The following is an 18,262-nucleotide window of genomic DNA, read 5'->3' as shown; positions in this document are numbered from 1 at the left end:
TCCCTAGTAAAAATATTTAGCCCCATGACCTTTACATGGATTTGCACAAATCTACTGTAGATAACAATTTAAACACAAGGCTCATTCAAATCCCAATAAGTATGGTGTCATGACCTCTAATAATAACCAATGCCCCCACATACAAACCGCAGCTACTGTGCCTCGTTCAGCACCAGGCTATTTGAACAGTGTGTGCTGCTGGAATGAAGTCTGGTATGACCAGTAGCTTGTGGGGGCAAACTTTTGGTAGACCTTGCTATGTTATTGAGTTAGTTTGCTACACAAAGTTTTAGCACTTGTGATGACCACTTGCTGCTGTTCAGCAAAAGTTGCATAGAATAGCTTTAAATGGAAAAATAGCCCCTGAATTCAAACACTTTTAATTCCACAGCTGTAGCCTTGGGCCTATTTGAACATAACAGATTTGTGTCTCACAAACTCAAAGAGGTGTCACTTGAACAGAAATGCTAAAAAATGTATTTAAGGCAACAACAATAGCCATTTTATTCAACCATAAATCAAGCAGCCCACTGTAGTTGGTACTGCAGCACAGAACATAAATATCTCATAAATGAGTCATTTCACACCATAAGCTGCTGTGACAGTAATTGGATACAATACTAAAACAAACCAATACATACATTTGATCTTAAAAGAAACATATTAGAAACATACTGTATAGGCCTATGTGTCCACCATGCAGAATGTCTCCCCAGTGAACAATACTGTAAAAGAAGCCCATGGTTGACCTTAATTGGAAGGAATTGTGTGGAAATGTGTGATTAAAGTGAACCAGACTGAGAATCAAACCAAACATTTAATTCCAATTTTCAAACGTTGACAGAAACATTTTTCAGCGCTCAGTGCTTCGTAGTTATATCTTAGATACTCAAAAAATAGTATCCACTTGGGGTTACTTCTACAGTAGCTCTGTCTGTGCTGTATTCAGGGGGCAACAAGTGTGAACGTGTGGGCGTATTATGCTTGGTGTGCTCGTCAAAACACATCAGCTATCTGCTCACTGTGTGTTAGTGTGCGTCTCTCTCTCTCTCTGGTGGTATTAATTTTTCCTGGCTTTGACAGGATCTGTTTGGCTGGGTCTGATATGGTGTGTTTGGTCTGTGACAGGTTGAGAAATCAACCAATTACATTCCAGCTAAACAGAAGGAGATGGGGGAGAATGTAGGAAGGAGCTGAAACATGTAGTTTATCCAAAAGTACTTAGATACAGAGAAAGAGAGTCAGAGAGGAGAGGTGAAGAATAAATCTGGGGGAACAGAAGAGGAAGTAGGAGGGAGAGAGACATCGCCCGTGGTGGTGATGGTGGTGGTGGTGTTGGAGGGGGGTCAACAGGAGACCGGAGCTAAAGACAAAAGGGAGCGAGGGAGTGTGTGACAGAGGTGGAGAGGTGATTTTCTGCTCTGTCGTTTCTTTTCAGAAGGGATTAGCAGGACGGAGCTGCTGTGTGACAGGCTGAATAACAGGTAGATAGGAGCCGAGGAGAAGAACAGGAGGGAGGGTGGAAATGAGAGGAAGGGGGGGACGGTTGGGGTGGGTGCACTTTGATGATGCATTGTCTCGGGGAATTATGTGAGACGGAGTACGACAGACTCTCTGACTTTGAGGATTCGGAAGTGTGTGCGGTGTGAGAGAATGTGTGTATATTGCCGACAAGTGGCTGGCCTGTACGTGTGTGTGTGTGCGTGTGTGTGTAGGAATGTTTTCTCTCTTTTACATTTAAGAGGAACAGTCTACCATTTATTCAGTACACTCATCGCCACACCTCAAGTCCTTTGAGGGAATAAAACATTTAACTTTAGTGTTTTATTATGTATCACAAAAAAGCAAGCAGGAGAATTACAAAAATAACTATCCCAGTTTTGAACCTTCTACCAAACCACTCTTAAACCCCCAAATCCTATCTAAGCTTTCCCTAAAATCTAGAGGACATAATAGATCAGAATACAATAAATAATAATCATCACTCGGCTGAGATACTTATGACTGATCTTTAACTTAAACCTGAATAAACCACAAGGCTGGAATGGTCTCAGTTTCACAGCGTTCATCCATCCTGGCTACAATAGCCTGAAAAAGATTCCTGTGTCAAGAAAAGTGTTCAAATATTGTTTATTTGTAATTTAGTATAGAGGTTTCCAACATAAATCAACCACCTTAAGTTATCACAAACCTTTGTTAATACACCGAAGTTAGAGTTTTTCAAATAATATACTCCAATATACAGCAAATACAACTGGACTACTTTGCATAATTAACTTATACAGCATAAACTGTACTAACGAGTTAATGTACATGATCATCGACTTTTGCAAAGTATAAAGAGAGAGTCTTCTTTCATGCATTGTTTTTTTTTTGAGAAATTAAGAGCTCCGCTGCGTTTTTCTCCTTTAGCACATATATAGAAACCAAGCTATGGAACTAGAGGACAAAAAGGTGAAAGCAGGGATGTTGTGAGGCTGTCAAATGAGCTTGTCAGTTCACATCAGTCTCACTGGTCTAGCCCTTTGACAGCATCAGGCCAAAAAGTAAATTCTAGCATCCTAGAATCACGCATGGCTGGTGATGTGTATGTTTTTGTGACCCCTCTCTTCCTCCTCTTCTCTCTCGGACTGTCTCTTTGTTTCCAGGCCTCCCCAGCCGCACTGGCTAAGAGTGTTTTGGCAGAAGTCCCTAACCAGGTGGTGGATTATTACAACGCTAAAGGCATCAAACCCAAGTGTATGTCGGACTACGAGTCCACAAGGACCTTCAGCCCCTGACAATGGAATACATGCAAACATACACTCAAATACACACACACACACACACACACACACACACACACACACACACACACACACACACACACACATATATATATCATATATATATACTTTATGTACTGTATAATACATATACACATGCAAAAGCACAAGCACAAGCACACACACAAACAAACATGTACACATTAGGATACTACATACTACATACGGTAGTCTAGCTCAGAGAATTAGCTTGTTCTGGTGAAACAATTTGAACTACTCCATTGATGACTATTGCATGTTTGGCCACAGTGGCATCACCTGGGAAATTATTACTATCTACTGTATATCTGAAAGATGTTTATAGAAATAAGAGCAGTCTTCTGAACCAGCATGCAGACTCAGACCATAGACCACCCAAAGAAATGACACTTCTACCTTATTTAGATAACTAGCAGGTATATAGGCCAAAAGATCTGTGGTTAGAAAAAATATGTGATTGCATAGTCGGAAATGCTTAGAATTAGCATTGCAAATGTTATTTATGGGAATGGTAGTGTCCCTGTTAGTGTACTGCATAAATGCATGCATTATTCAGCTCCTGCTAATATCCAATCTCCAGTAGCCGCTTGCTAGTTATGAAATAAAGTATCTCTGTCATTTGAGTGACATTCAGGGTTGTCTTGGGTGGTTGGGGATCTTTTCTACGGATTTTTGTTGGAGATTTTGCTAAATGGAAATGAACAACAGAATAATTGTAATAATTTCTTAATAACCTTCTTACATTAAAGAGTTTTGGGAGGATAGCAAAGCGTGTGTGGTAGACACTCATCTGTGAGCTGAAAACTGTTTTTTTTCTGTATTCTGCATGTTGATTATAATAAAGACATTTTGGTTTTCTCATTTTGGTGTGAGCTGATGTTTGTGTTCTTGTGTAAATGATGTTGTGGGGACATTATTTGTGTTCATACTGTCATAAGAGGGGGTCATCATGGATTTTTGGTAAATGTTAGGGTTATAATTAGGGTTAGACATACTGATTATGGCCAATGTAAGGTTAAGTCTCAGAGGAATTAGCATAAAACAATGGAATTCCCTATGCAATAAGAAAACAACTTTGTGTGTGTGTGTGTATGTGTGTGTGTGTTGAGGCATCCAGTGTGGAGGTATGATCTAGAATAACAAAGGCAGAGCAGGTGGCAGCCTGTTAGTTGATTTATTTTTCTCTCTGCCTTGTGAGCTTCTGTCTCCCGGTTTGCCACTGAATATGCAGACTATTTGTACATGCAGGTTAGATATCACACATCTCTGTCTCTCTCATGGACAGCTCTGCCTTGTTGTTGAATGAAGCAGCACTCCACAATACTTCAAACTGCCTCACACACTTCCTTAACACACACAAATGATGCTGTGGGCTCATAGACACCTTCTCCAACTACATCTCTCTTTCACTCTTTCTACATTTCCCAGACAGACATTAAAATGCAAGAATAAATGATTTCACTAATCTCCATACAGTTAATTAAGGCGAACCAAAGTTGGGCTGTCCTGAGAGTAAACTCCAATACGTGCCTCAGTCTCTGACGGTCAGATCAGTATTCAACACATGAGCTTCCAGATATCTCTTTTTGAGACCACCCACATCAGTAGAGTTTCACTGAGAGAGACTGAGAGGACTGGTAGTAAATAGGCAGGGAGACAGCACTTAAAATGAGGGGAAATCATACTGTAGGCTACCTTCTATTCAATTCTGTTCTGCTATAAATGTTTAATTGAATTAAATGACACAATGAGGCAATAATAAACATGATAAAATTAGAAAGAAAAGCTTCATATGTTACACAGTATATTATTATTTAGGAGACATCAGTCAATTGAGAAATAAATAGGACTTGTTTAAAATTGTCGATTAAAATAACGTTACATTTATCGTGCTGTCCTTCATAGATATTGGGAACTTAAACATCAACATTTCCATGACAACCGGGCAAACGCATCTGTTGATGAAGATCATGTAAATATATAAATGATGATATAAATATGATGTAAAAGTGTGAACCTGTCAGTTTCCAAGGTCAAGAATTAACTTTTAAAATCCCCTTTTTGTTGAGTTATGAGTCAAGCCGTCAACAACATAACGTTTTATATAACCGTGTAAGCATAATACGGTTTATTAGGTTTAATAGGTTAGCACGTTAACACGTTTACTAACAATTATAACGGTGGCAGCGCGGAACCTTTGGCACGAGCCTCCGCGCTGCGTCGGGAACTGTTTTGGTCACGTACCGGAAGTAGCCAGGGTGACATTTAGAGCAGAGCGAAAACGAAGGCATGGTTGTCCGTACCCCCTGAGACCCCGACGTCCTTCGAGTTTGTGTGTCGTCTTTTTATACTCGAGTCCAAGTGTTTGTACTGAGGAGCGTAATGGCGGCGTGGAGCTGTCGGTTGGTTGTCGGGAGGGGACTCTTTCGTCTCCGAGCAACGGCTCAAAGGTGGCTAATGCTAACTGGCTAGTTGTGCTAATGTAACTGAAGTTAACTTAAGCGTGCAGCTCAGCTCAGCTAAAGGGACTAAATGTGGTTACAGCTTGTGCTTTAATTCAGTATTGTCCTTGCTGTCTCTCTCTCTTTATCTTATTTTTTACAATAAGTTAGCCGATGTTAGCATTTTTTCCCTTTTGAAAGTAACGGTTGAGCTAGCTGAACGCGTCTGCTTCATGGTGACATTGCGAGTTATCCAGTTATTTATTATAATATTATTATTAGTTATATACACAAAATGTTGAAGACTTACTCAGAGGTTACTGAGGACAGCACTGATGAACCACTCCACAGTCCCAGGCAGTCCACTCACAAATGAGTCATGTGTTTATGAGCAGACGTGGGCAGACTTAAGTTACCCACTAAGGTTCATTTAGTCCAGTGCAACTATTTCTTTTGAATCTCTGTCTTGGACTCGTCGTTAAGCAATGACATTTAGACATTTAAAATGCTCAAACTGTCCGTGTGAATGTGTGCCTGTTACTCATCAGTAAGGACACTGCAGTGTCTCTGCAAAGAAATAAATCGAAATCAAAGTAGTCTGCTGCAGCTGTATGTGTATATTGCACGTGTCACTTTATTGATTGGACACAGTTATAAGTATTTGTCTGGCCGTTATCAGTCTAAATCTGGACATAAGTGATAATCCTGCTGGTAAATAACAGCACTTATCTTTTTATTTGCAGTCCTGCCCATTTGATGGGTTGTATTAGGACAGTAAAGAGCACAACATGGTTTGAAGAACACCTCACAGAGGATAACCAGGAGTACATGAGGAAGATCATGGCAGAGGAATACAGAACACAAACAGCTGAAAAGCTCAACCCGCTCAAAGACGAGCCCTGGCAGCGACATGAGTGGACAGAGGGTGGGTGTCATGATTTGTGACAGTTGTTTACATCCATGAGTCTTACCTTGTTGTCTCGCACTTTAACCATCGTTACATCCGATCCTCTACCCAGGCAGTCGAAGAGTTGGGTTAGTGGCAGTGAAATTGGGGATGGCTCCTATCTGGACGAAAACAGGAGAAAGGCATGTCGTCACCATGTTACAGGTACCATACACGAACACACACATACATTCACCCACACCTGTTTTCTGTTCTGCCTTAGCTTTGTATCAAAACAGCCACAGGCATTCTTCAGGAATGCTAATGTGTGTTTATGATCATCATCCATAATGGCATGACCAGCAGGTCAGAAAAGAAGTCTGATAAATTGGATTGTTCTGTGGAGTGTGGGGAAAGAATAGTAAATATTGAACACCTGCAGGCTTTGATCATGCATTCAAAATGCCTCAGCGTTCCTCAGAAAGCTACTCCTCCCTTACAACAAGGTATAAGCAGGAGGTATTTGATGTTAGGTTTATTCACATCACGTTTTAATCTCATCGGTGAGTCTGTCGGTGAAGAAAATTGAAAGCAAACCATGGCCGTGTTTTTTCACTCTACTCTTTACTGCATAACAATCTCTATTTCAGTGTCAATAAAATGTCAACGTTAGAAGTAGGACAATTAATGAGATTTAAGGCAGTATAGAAACTTGTATCTCCGTCTGCTGATTCACTTTAGTCACATTTAGTCTTTTAATTTATTTTCAGCTAATACAGGAACAGTCTGTGCTCCATGAAAAGTCACTTTCTCTTAATGCAGTATATTAATACACTACAGATTTGATTGTTACAGTTTGACTTTTATGGGGCATATTCTCCTCTTCTTTCCTCTTCTGATGTCTTTGCAATGTATTGAGTATTGCTGTGATGTTATCCTCTTGTTTTTAACCAAAAAAGTGATTATCAGGTTTTGTGAGTCACCCGGTGGCCCCATATTAAAATGTTTCACACAAGGGGCTTTCATCTAATTGCATGTTTGTTTATGTTGTAGTTTAGGAGGAAACGGGTCGCGCAGTGAAAACCGCAATCAGGCTATGACTTATTGTTCATCCATCCTTTGTTTTGTTTCTCTAGGTGGAGGACTGTCATGTATTAAAGTACCTGCCCAAAGAAGAATATAATGGAAGCAGTGCCGCCCTCTTGGTGGGAGGAAAAAACGCATCACCATTCTATGTAAGAAATATCTGTTGACATAAAAACTGTGTGACAAAGGTTTTTATCTTAGCTGTTAAATTGGATGTGTTGACATTTTATGATCTCTGGTAAGTGCTGTTATAAGCACATCCTTGTAGATGTCATTCGGTTCAGTTTTTCAGGCTCAGTTTTCTTTAAAGTTACTATAATTGGTGTTTTTATAATAATGTGTCAAATGATGATGTGAAAACAATGAAAGGGGTTGCTCATAGTTTTGAACCTACAGGGAACTATCATCGGAATCTACTTCATCTGAGTCAGCTTTACAGAGCTTTATAGCGAGTTCAGGGTCATGGTTTAGCTCTCCATCCCGCAACTTTACGGTATACCGTCATTTTAACGTTGTCGTCGTCGTCAGATGCAGAAGGCAGCTGTTTTCAGTGAAAAGGCTCTAAAATCCCACTGTACAACAACTGCTCGGCACCAAACACCAGACAGACAAAGTTAGGAAGTAGCTGGTGGACATAGTGGAGTAGCAGCTAAAGAGCAGGAATTTTTCCTCATGAGTTGATAGAGACCGAATAGTGATTATAGCAGGTTTGCAAGAATTTCATACGTTTTTTTTGATAAGTAATAAACGTATCTTCTCTTTGAGTTCTATGAGGGTAATTGAAATAGAAAACTATTATTGAAATAGCGTCATTAATTTACTCTTTCTTTTCATATTAATATTTTTGCGCTTTTATCTTGTTCTTAATTTTGTATGTTCATGGGTGGTACTCCGGGGTTTCTGATTGATTTGTTCTGTATATATTTTAATCTGGAAAGCACTTTGTGCTAATGCTTGAAAATGCTTTACAAATATTATTGTTTTTATTATTATAAAGTCAGCAGACTGACTGTTACACAGCTACATTTACCTAAAGTTTGCTGAATTAATCTTTACATTTTTAAAAAGGAAGAATGTTTTATTTCTCCTCCCAAAAGTTGCATAGTCTCTCTTCAAACAAAATAAAATGTTTTGAAATGAGATACAAATTTATTTAAAAATATTGCAATGAAATTTTTTTTTTCCATAATTGGGCAGCAGTATTTATAATGAGCAGCTGTCCTGACACAGAAATGTCTTTTAATTATTGTGTGCTTATTTGTCTTTTCCTTCCAATACATTGAGAAATTGCCAACATTACTTAATTCATTGATTTTTTAAAACTTTAACAAAGCCCGTTTATTTGCTTCAGCAAAGCTGTCATGGAAAATGTGAAAAATAAATGATTGAATCTGATAAAAATACATTTTAAACAATTAACATTTAAACACACACAGTAATTACATTACTCATAAATATGGCAAATATATATATCATATCTTATAATGCCAGTCACGATGCATTTAATAACAGCAGAACAGCCAGTTACATATTTTTTGTCATTTTAGTTCTGGCGACATTTCATAATCACGCAAAAAAATCAAATCAGTGTGACAGCCTTATGGAAACATAACTGAATTTTGTAATTTCCCTTTGTAATTGCCATTGAGCTCATACCAGGCCTCCCAGTTCTAAGACCTTTTTATGAATACAGCCCCATAGTCAGGAAATTATAGTCACCCACTAACCATCAGTTATTTCATCTTAGGAGTCTAAATAAATGGGATCCAATAGATATCCTTGCTGCTATGTCCCACAAACAATGATGGGCAGGCACACACACACACACACACACACCACACACACACACACACACACACACACACACACATTTGGATCTTTGATGCTCATAATAAACTCTTACGGTCCCATCACTGCCTCAGTCTGCATCTCAGAACTCTGTAACAGTGAGGTGACGGACAGCAACATTGGCTCCTCAACTCACTCTGAACCCATACTACCTCCTCTAAAAGGGTAGACAGATTTAAAGAAGTTGTTTTTAGGAAAATCACCCGTTATTATGTATGAGAGGGGATTTATCCTTTTTAAATGTTACATCCATCTTTTTAAGATAAAAAACAAAAGAACAAGGCTGAATAAATCAAGGTGTGATTTATTCATTGGGTGTTGATAGGTGCGTGATGGGCTGCTGTCCGGGTTTCACTTGTCGAATGTGAAGCTGTTTGAATCCAGTTCACTCAGCCACATTACTCTCCAGTCAAAGACATAGTTTGTCGGGAGAGTGAAGCTGGCAGGCTGATTTTCAGTCAACAGAAGGGGAGAGAGAGAGATTTTAGAGTGACTGGAGGGGCTGAGATGAGAGTGAGCCGAGTGAAAGCAAATGTCAGAGACTCTCGCTGCCGTGTGTGTGTGCGTACGTGTGTGTGTGTGTGTGTGTGTGTGTGTGTTTGGCTCCCATATAGTCATAACAGGCCCACGGTAAATTTTTAATATTGAGTCTCACTCAAGTGCTTGCTTTAGCACTTTAATTTCCCTCCTTTCATTGTTATAGTTGTCTGTCTTTTCCATCACTCTGACTGACAGGTGTCTGAACAGCAGATGGAGATATATAGGAATGCAGGAGTGCCTCCAAAGCAGAAAGTCTCCACATTTAAAGTCACCGACAACGCCATCCTCAAGCCAGGTATACCCACATCTGTTATCTCACCATTAAAGTATTGCTCAGTCACAACACGCTGGACTCTAATATCTTATTGTAGCCGGCAGAGCAAGTTTTACATTAATGTAATCTCGTTTGTGGTGTGTTCAGGCACTCCTCTGTATGCGGCACATTTCCGTCCGGGGCATTATGTAGACATCACAGCCAAATCGTAAGTTCTGCTCTGCCAGCTTTCTCTCCTCTGGGCTTCCTTTCCTACTTTGCTTATTGACTTTGCAAGAAAGTGCAAAGCCCTCTTTCTATATCATTGTGCTGAGGTAACATAAATGAAAATATGAGTGCGCAAACATTAACTTCCTTCTGTGTGTGCTTAGCATTGGTAAAGGTTTTCAAGGTGTAATGAAGCGTTGGGGGTTCAAAGGTCAGCCAGCCAGCCATGGCCAAACCAAAACTCACCGCAGACCGGGAGCTTCTGGACCTGGAGGGGTAAGAGACGTACACACACACACACACACACACACAAAGATTATTCTCCGTGGCAGACATGAACAGTTGGCTTCCCATAATCCAGTAATGTGAGCATGATTGTGTTGTTCATCATCTGCGTCTAGGATCCAGCCAAAGTTTTCAAAGGAAAGAAGATGCCCGGCATGTTGGGCAACATTAACGTCACAGCTCGTGGACTGAAGGTACACACACACACACACACACACACACAAACACCCCGACACTCACAAGGACACACGCACAGATGTAGTTTTGAACTCGTTTGTCCTTGACTGCAATTTCAGTTCAATATTCCCTCATTTGCCTCTACTCAATCTCTCTCTCTCTCCCAGATATGGAGGGTCAATACCAAGTATAATGTGCTGTATGTTCACGGCTCTGTCCCCGGCCACAGGAACTGCTTACTGAAGGTAAAAATAATCATGCACACACACTCAGAAGTGAAGTGAGAAGTCGAAGGTCAAGCCCAGCATGCTTAGTGTTCTGACAAAGACGAGTGACCTTGCACCTGTAAAACGCTGTCACACCTGCAAGACAGTGTGATCTATCTTCATTGACACTATGCTGGTTCAGCAGTGTGTGTGTGTGTGTGTGTGTGTGTGTGTGTGTGTGTGTGTGTGTGTGTGTGTGTGTGTGTGTGTGTGTGTGTGTGTGTGTGTGCATCTGTTTGTGTGCATCTGTTTGTGTGTGCATCTGTTTGTGTGTGCATCTGTTTGTGTGTTTTCTATGAGGGAATGAGAGCGCGTGCCTCAATGATGTTAGTAATACCCACTGCATCCATCTCAATACTCAGCATGTTGTGTTCGCCTTGTGTGTCTGTGCACGGACACACACGCAACCTATTATTTGTTTTGCAGGCAAGCAATAATGAATACAAATGTGCTTTGCATTTCACCCAGCTCAGCTGTCTTGCATGCGCGCGCACACACACACACACACACACACACACACACACACACACACACACACACACACACACACACACACATATACCTGGATCCTCTTCAGATTATATTACCCTAAAGGGTACACATGCAGGTTAATAATGTTTGTCGTTATTATTCTGTGCAACCCTAATGTCCTTATGTAAATGAGGAACAGCCATGTTTTATTGATTAAGATTAAGTCAAGGGCTGCAACTAATGCAGTTTTTTATTATGAATTAATATGTTGATTATTATTTTTATGGTTTACAGACTAATCATTTACCCCAGTGTTTTCCCTGTGGGACATAGAGTCACTGTGGTGAATATAATTCATGTAGAAATACTACACAAACACATATTTTATTTAATATAAAATTAAGCTTGGCTTGTTTTATTAGTAGTCTGCACTGTATTGTTAATGATTGATAAAAATAATCCTCAAGATTGTAGTCTGGGTTGATTTGTCAACATGTGTTGTTACCTTGTAAAGTGCAGTTTACAGCAAACACACCTGGAGCAGCCAAAAAAGCCGCCCCGTGTTTCACCAGTTGAACACTTTTAATATGAGGCAGCAGCAGCAGCAGTAGTAGGTTGTTCCATTTATGATGTAAAGAGAGTGAACAATAAATCAATGAGATAAAGGTGCACTGGATTACACGCATGCCTCGTTCTCCTTTGAATGCCTCAACGTTTTCTGAATTCAGCTACTATGAATACATTTTTTTTTTTAAAACTCAGTTTATAGTAGTAGTAGTATCAAAAATAGGCGTTTAATTACATGATAATCGTAAGTATTATAACTTTAAATCAATTTACTTTGGATGGGGGCGCGCATTAATGTGTTTTTCTGCTTCTGAATGGTGCATGACAGAAAACCAAATGCTGATTTGATCTAAAAAAAAATTTTAATTTAAAACAAACACACCTTTGAGAACCTGGAAATTGCTAATTATTGGCATTTGTGTGTGATAAATGACTAACAGTAACAATTATCAGAGCTGTTAACATTGTTTCTGTCACCTAACTGTTTCAGCACTAATTACGGTAAGACAAGAGTGTCCTCAGAGCTATGTGTAGACTAAAGTGTGTGTTTGTGTTTGTGTTCCAGGTAAAAGACACCAGTCTGCCAAACAGGAGCTCCACTCTGATCAACCCTCCTTTCCCTACCTATTTCACTGAAGAAGAAGGTGACCTGCAGGAAGACCTGTACGATGACAACTTGTTCGTCCACTCGGATCCGTCATTAACACTGTCCTGACCACTTACACACACACACACACACACGCAAATGCGTTATGTTTCCACCTAAACCTACAAACTATGTCTTGAACCTGTAATAAAAAGTAATTCATTTGAAGATTTTGAGCCTCTCTTGTTTTTTTTTTTTGTGTGGCAACACCGAGCCGGTCTGTTTGATCAAAACTGTTTTTACAGTCCCTTTCCCCCTGAAACCATGGTAACTGTAGGAGTAATGATGTCACTAGAGGATCCCCAAGCAGAGAGGGGGGGAGACAATGAAACTAAATAAGAGAGAGGCAGATATTGTGGAAAAATGTGCAATATCTGTGCAGGATGCAGGATAGGATGAGGGGAGGGAAGGGGCAGGAGGAGGTGAGCTGGATACAATGAGCTGCAGAGTGAAAGAGTGAGGGGAATACAAAGAGTAGGGAAAGGGTATGTAGTTAGCAGTGAATGGGCTAGAAGCCATGGAAGCAAATACAAAGGAGTGGAGACAAGGGTAGGAGAGATGAGCTGGTAAAGGTGTGGAGGGGACTGGGGGGGGGTGGCAGAGAAAGGAGAGGCAGGGATGAAGGCTGACAAAGGTTGACATTTGTGCATAAGAGGATAAATGAGGACATTAATGTTGCAGCAGGAACCGCTGGGCACTTAAGTCTGGGTGTGTTTGTGTTCAGCATTATTTAAATGAGAGAACCTCAAGCTGAGGGGGGGGTGGCTGACAGATCCCCCTCCTGTACCGCACGGACCCCACCTCACCTTCATGAACAATAAATAATCAGATGAGAATCATGTCCTCCAAAGTCTTTGACTCTTGTTTAGTGTAAATCTATCCTCAGGGGCCTGCAGGAGATTCAGTACCTCTCTGCCAGCCTCTGCTCTATATCTGCCATGTAATTGAAAGCAGCAGAAACGAGGCTTTTGTTTGAAACACTGACAAGTGGCAGCGATTCCTCACAGGATAACCCTGCAACAACTGCGGATTCACACACACAGCATCGATGCCTTTTCCCTTAATTGAAGCAACACACAGCCAGCGGACTCAGGGATGTGTGACATACAGTAGTTGGTAGTCATTTAGATAAAAAAAGATGTAAGGTGATGATTCAGTTGGTGGCAAACAACGTCCTGCTCTATATAACATGCCACAGCTTGTAGGTCCATAAGGCAGCAGCAGGTTCTTTGAAATGGTAATGATATTGTTTGAAAGTCCTGCTCTATGGAGCCTGCACATCATCAGGCTCTTGTGGGGGTGGACCAGAGGAGAGAGGAGGGGTCGCTGCCTGTTAAAGCAGCAGAGCAGAAAGAGAAGACGATGAACTCCAGCCTGGTCTGTGTGTGTGTGTGTGTGTGTGTGTGTGTGTGTGTGTGAGAGAGAGAGAGAGAGAGAGAGAGAGAGAGAGAGAGAGAGAGAGAGAGAGAGAGAGAGAGAGAGAGAGAGCTTGCATGTGGTAGAAGACAGGGTTAGTTTTCAGTTTGGTAATCCACCCGATGAACTAATGACCTGATTCAAGAAAAAGCACCTCGGGTTTATTTAATTACTGTATCTCTAGAATGTGATAATGTATTTAGAGGGATCAGTAAGTGTGCTTTGATATTTATTGCTGGAGTGGAACCACAGCTTTACCTCACTACAGGGCTTTCAAACACTAATGTTAACATTTCATCTGGCTTTCAGATTTACCTGCATGAGTGAGCGATCACTTAAAGGACAACGGAGGTCTTAAACCTTAAACCAGAGCTAAGCTAATGACAGAGCAACAGCCCCACTGGTTTGGAGTGGGGAGGGGGGACATCAATTGTGTTAAGTTGTTGGTTTATGCCAGCACTGTCAATCAAATCTTATCAAACTCAGACCATGGAGGTGATTAGCAGATGACCTCTTCAAAGTGTCCAATATATAAATAAACATATAAATGTATAATATATAATATGTTTTTTTCCCCCAAAACCTTAAACGTAAAAACTTAAAAATTACTTGGATTTGGACTTTGTTAAGACTCCCTAAGACATGACTTGACTCGAGGCTAGAGAGCCAGAACAATAAATTATAAATAAGTCGGTGTCAAGCAGGCTTTGTATAGCCACTCATCTTGAATGTTTACAATATTAGGCCTTTGCATTGACAGGAACTGGTCTCAGCCAGGGCTAAAACTGACAATTATGTTCATCACAATAAATCTGCTAATTTGATCTGCAAAATTTCTGAAAATAGGGGAAATTATTCACCAGTTGACATCTTCAAAATGCTTGTTTTGTCTGACGGTCCAAAACCCAAATATTAACTTGAACAATTAGGAAGCCAGCAATTATTCACATTTGAGAGGTTGGAACCAGAGAGGACCAATTAATTTGATAATTTTAATTGGTAAATTCCTTTTTAGATGATAAACTGATTGATTAACAGTGTTAATACATTGACTAAAAACTATTTTAAAGGTCCAGTGTGTAACATTAGGGAGGATCTATTGGCAGAAATGTATTATAATATTCATAACTATGTTTTCATTAGTGTATAATCACCTGAATATAGGAACTGTTGTGTTTTGTTACCTTAGAATGAATTGTTTCTATCTGGTTCATCATCATCTGAGCGGAGTGTAATTAGTTGCAATTAACAACTTCACTGCTCGATGCTACTAAATATTACACACTGGACCTTTAACACAGTTTGTACACACAGTAAATACAGTAGTGTGCCATTGTGATGGCCATTATTCAGAGAGCTGCAATGACTTGCTACTGACTTTTAATTTGTTTTGTGCAAGGCATCTGTTTGGACTAGGACTTGATTCCACACTTTCTTGGACAGGACATGAGAATCGACTTGATCCAAAACACCTAAAAAAAACCAAAAAACAGCAGGACTTGCTCAGCAGTGGGAGCCAGAACCAATTTAAAGACAACGTGCCTAAACAAGCCTCTGTGTAGCGGCCCACTGAAGTCACCACTCAGTGGGAAACACACACGTTAGCAGATCTAGATACTTAAGTGCTCCCACCCCCCCCCAGTTCCTGTCTGTCAAACTGTCTGATATCTGATTCGTGAATGCATTTGCATTCGTTAATTAAAGAGCTTGCCGAGTTTTGGCTGAATCTAAACATTTTTTTGGGGGGAAATTACTTGGAGTATCTGAGTGAAGGTCAGCCTGCGAGTCTGAGCCTAGTCTGACATGATGGATCTACTGCACTTCTTCTTCTGCTGGCTCAACACATGAGAGATCTGATTTCCATTAGTAAAGAGGACACACACACACACACACACACACACACACACACACACACACACACACACACACACACACACACACACACACACACACACACACACACACACACAGCCTCTATCCTATTGCCTTCCAATCCACACTCACCTAATGTGATCGTCTCTATCTTTCATCCTCTCTCAAACACACATTCTTTATTGCCTCCTTAGCAAGCAAAGACTCTGTTCCCAAGACTGGTCAGTACTTATTTTGCTACTTCCTTGCCGAGTTTATACAAAAGGTGTCGAACTGACTTGCATCTCGACACACGCACACACAGATCAGTATGTGTGTGTTTGTGTGTTCCTTGCAATATGAATTATTGAGTGTGTTATTTGAGGGACAGCTGGCTCTTGAACACATTAACTCCCTCGGTCAGCCAGTCATAAGTCTACAGTGACAGGAGCGAGTCACTAAACAGGAGAGAAGATGGAAATGAGAGAACGTTAATGCAATTTCACACTGACTTCCATATCAGCAGCCGGTGATATTATAAAGTGTTTATATAAGCTCTGAAGTCAATTAACACAAGGAATAAAATTAATTAATCTTTTCACCAGAAAGAGAACATTAAGTTATTTTTTTTGGACTGAATACAATCACTGTCTGCAACAGGAAGCGCCCGAATGACATTTGAAGTTTATAATCGAGTCACTTGTGAATTGATTTCTTGTTCTTGCACTGTATCATGTTGCATAATGTTTTGTTTCTTTTTTCTTCATATACAATTTTCTGAGAGCAAAAAGATGCATGAGTGACTCAAATCCTTGAATTATTTTACAGCTTAATGATAGTGATTTCTTAGTAAAGATATTTGCATTTATTTTGATTATTGGTGTCTCTAGTGGGAATTTAGTATTGTTCTTCTGTTGATTATTTTGCATTGATTCTTAGTTTTTTTCATATGGCATTATTATCTTGTGTCTGTGTCTGTGTAAGGATCTGATTTACTACCACTTATCTCTGTAACCTATACATCACTGGTGGCCTCCAGGGCCTGCAGTAGAAAATGAGCATTTAGCTACATATTGTATAACACATGTATCGTGTATTATCCCTGCTAAATAAACATTATAATTTAATCCAATAAGAGGCATTTAAATGGGGAAAGAAAAAAGAAACCCACTAGCGATTTCACATGCACAATTATCACCACACATCCCTCTAAGCCTTACTGCCGGTGGTCTTGCTGTGTTGAGCCCCTCCCAATTGTGCACACCTGCGTCTCATGAGCGTGTGTGTGTGTGCGGTGTGTGCAATGCCCCCCTCCCAGGTTGGTAAATTTGGGTTCCTTCCTTCCAGCCCCACTGGGTGAGAGCAGGGTGCAGCCTTTGGGTCCCCACCTTCCTCTCCACAGGTGTTCCTATCCTGCCCTCAGATATATTTTTTTTTTTTGTGTGTGTGTGTGTGTGTGTGTGTGTGTGTGTGTGTGTGTGTGTGTTGTCTGTCACTGTGGCTCTACTTATTTGACCTTACAAAACCAGTCTTTGGCAGTCATTGTCTCTTTCTGTCTCTCACTCTTTTTCCTCAATAAGACCCAACTTGGATCAGAGACATCTCCATGGTAACAAGGGACCAATGGAGGAGTTGGCGTGAAAATAGAAAACAAGGAAGTTTGGATTTAGATGATTTAGATGAAGATTTAGTTGTGTTTAGATGTTCAGTGAACACACGCAGGTCTTTGACTTCCACCTCTCAGATATAGCAAAGTGGGCAATCATCCTTTAGCTTTCACATGTACTGTAAAAGCATGCACTATTTTGTGGGGTTTAAATGAGCCGTGTTGTGACTGGGAGGTAAATGTCAGCGGTTTTCAGCCGGAAACCTTCGCCACAAGAATGTGACCGCGGGATATCGAGTAAATCAATATGGAAGCCAAGGGAGGAGGCTGAAGGTGGGGGGTAAAGAGAGAGAGAGAGAGAGAGAGAGAGAGGGATGTTACCGCAGGTGAAAAATAAAATGACAGCAGCAAAAGGAGGAGGAGGAGGAGGAGTGAAGAAGGAGGAGGACAAGGACAATTAGAGACTGAGGGAAGAAGTTGATTTTGAGAGGATAACTTCTCTTCTTGTCTGACCTTTGACACTCAGGGAGTAGGTTAATCTTTGACATTATCCGTGTGTGTGTGTGTGTGTGTGTGTGTGTGTGTGTGTGTGTGTGTGTGTGTGTGTGTGTCACAGAAACCCATGAAAAGACCAAAAATCCAATAATGTGTTGGTCCATGTCTCAGTACTTTCCAACTGTCTGTACCCTGTCTGTGGCTCGCAGTCCTATTTGTTCCTACTGAAGAGTTATATCTTTAAAAATGTATCAAGAAAGATATGCTTCATTTTTTAAAATGCTGGCTAGGCACTGTAGATTTTAGCAAACGTCACTCAAACAGGAGTAAATTATAAATTTGTTGGGGACTATTTTCAACTGTAGAATAATACACAATTCAAGAATTAAAATGCAT

General features: G+C 40.4%; 2 protein-coding genes across 2 annotated transcripts in view; both read left to right on the top strand.

The window, feature by feature from the left end:
- The window catches only part of cpne4b (copine IVb), a 22,968-nt gene extending 19,303 nt beyond the window's left edge, over positions 1-3,665 (top strand). The window contains exon 16 of the mRNA XM_051389829.1: positions 2,649-3,665. Coding sequence (XP_051245789.1) covers positions 2,649-2,780 — 132 coding nt within the window. The 3' untranslated portion in view covers positions 2,781-3,665. The remainder of the gene's footprint in view (positions 1-2,648) is intronic.
- Positions 3,666-5,037: 1,372 nt separating this feature from the next.
- mrpl3 (mitochondrial ribosomal protein L3) lies at positions 5,038-12,666 on the top strand. The gene is made up of 10 exons (XM_051389832.1): positions 5,038-5,254; positions 5,989-6,170; positions 6,265-6,356; positions 7,268-7,366; positions 9,801-9,900; positions 10,027-10,087; positions 10,251-10,362; positions 10,488-10,565; positions 10,716-10,793; positions 12,418-12,666. Exons 1-10 carry the CDS (start codon positions 5,187-5,189, stop codon positions 12,565-12,567), a joined length of 1,020 nt encoding a protein of 339 aa, XP_051245792.1. The 5' UTR covers positions 5,038-5,186; the 3' UTR covers positions 12,568-12,666.
- Positions 12,667-18,262: the final 5,596 nt, after the last annotated feature.

This window comes from Dicentrarchus labrax, unplaced genomic scaffold (genome assembly GCF_905237075.1).
Source record: "Dicentrarchus labrax unplaced genomic scaffold, dlabrax2021, whole genome shotgun sequence".
Lineage (NCBI taxonomy): Eukaryota > Metazoa > Chordata > Actinopteri > Moronidae > Dicentrarchus > Dicentrarchus labrax.
This window is presented reverse-complemented; position numbering and strand designations above follow the sequence as displayed.

Coding starts and splice junctions, on each gene's coding strand:
- mrpl3 (XM_051389832.1), top strand. CDS start 5,187: ATGGCGGCGTGGAGCTGTCGGTTGGTTGTCGGGAGGGGACTCTTTCGT. Junction 7,367..9,800: donor AAAACGCATCACCATTCTAT/GTAAGAAATATC, acceptor TCTGACTGACAG/GTGTCTGAACAGCAGATGGA. Junction 9,901..10,026: donor CAACGCCATCCTCAAGCCAG/GTATACCCACAT, acceptor TGGTGTGTTCAG/GCACTCCTCTGTATGCGGCA.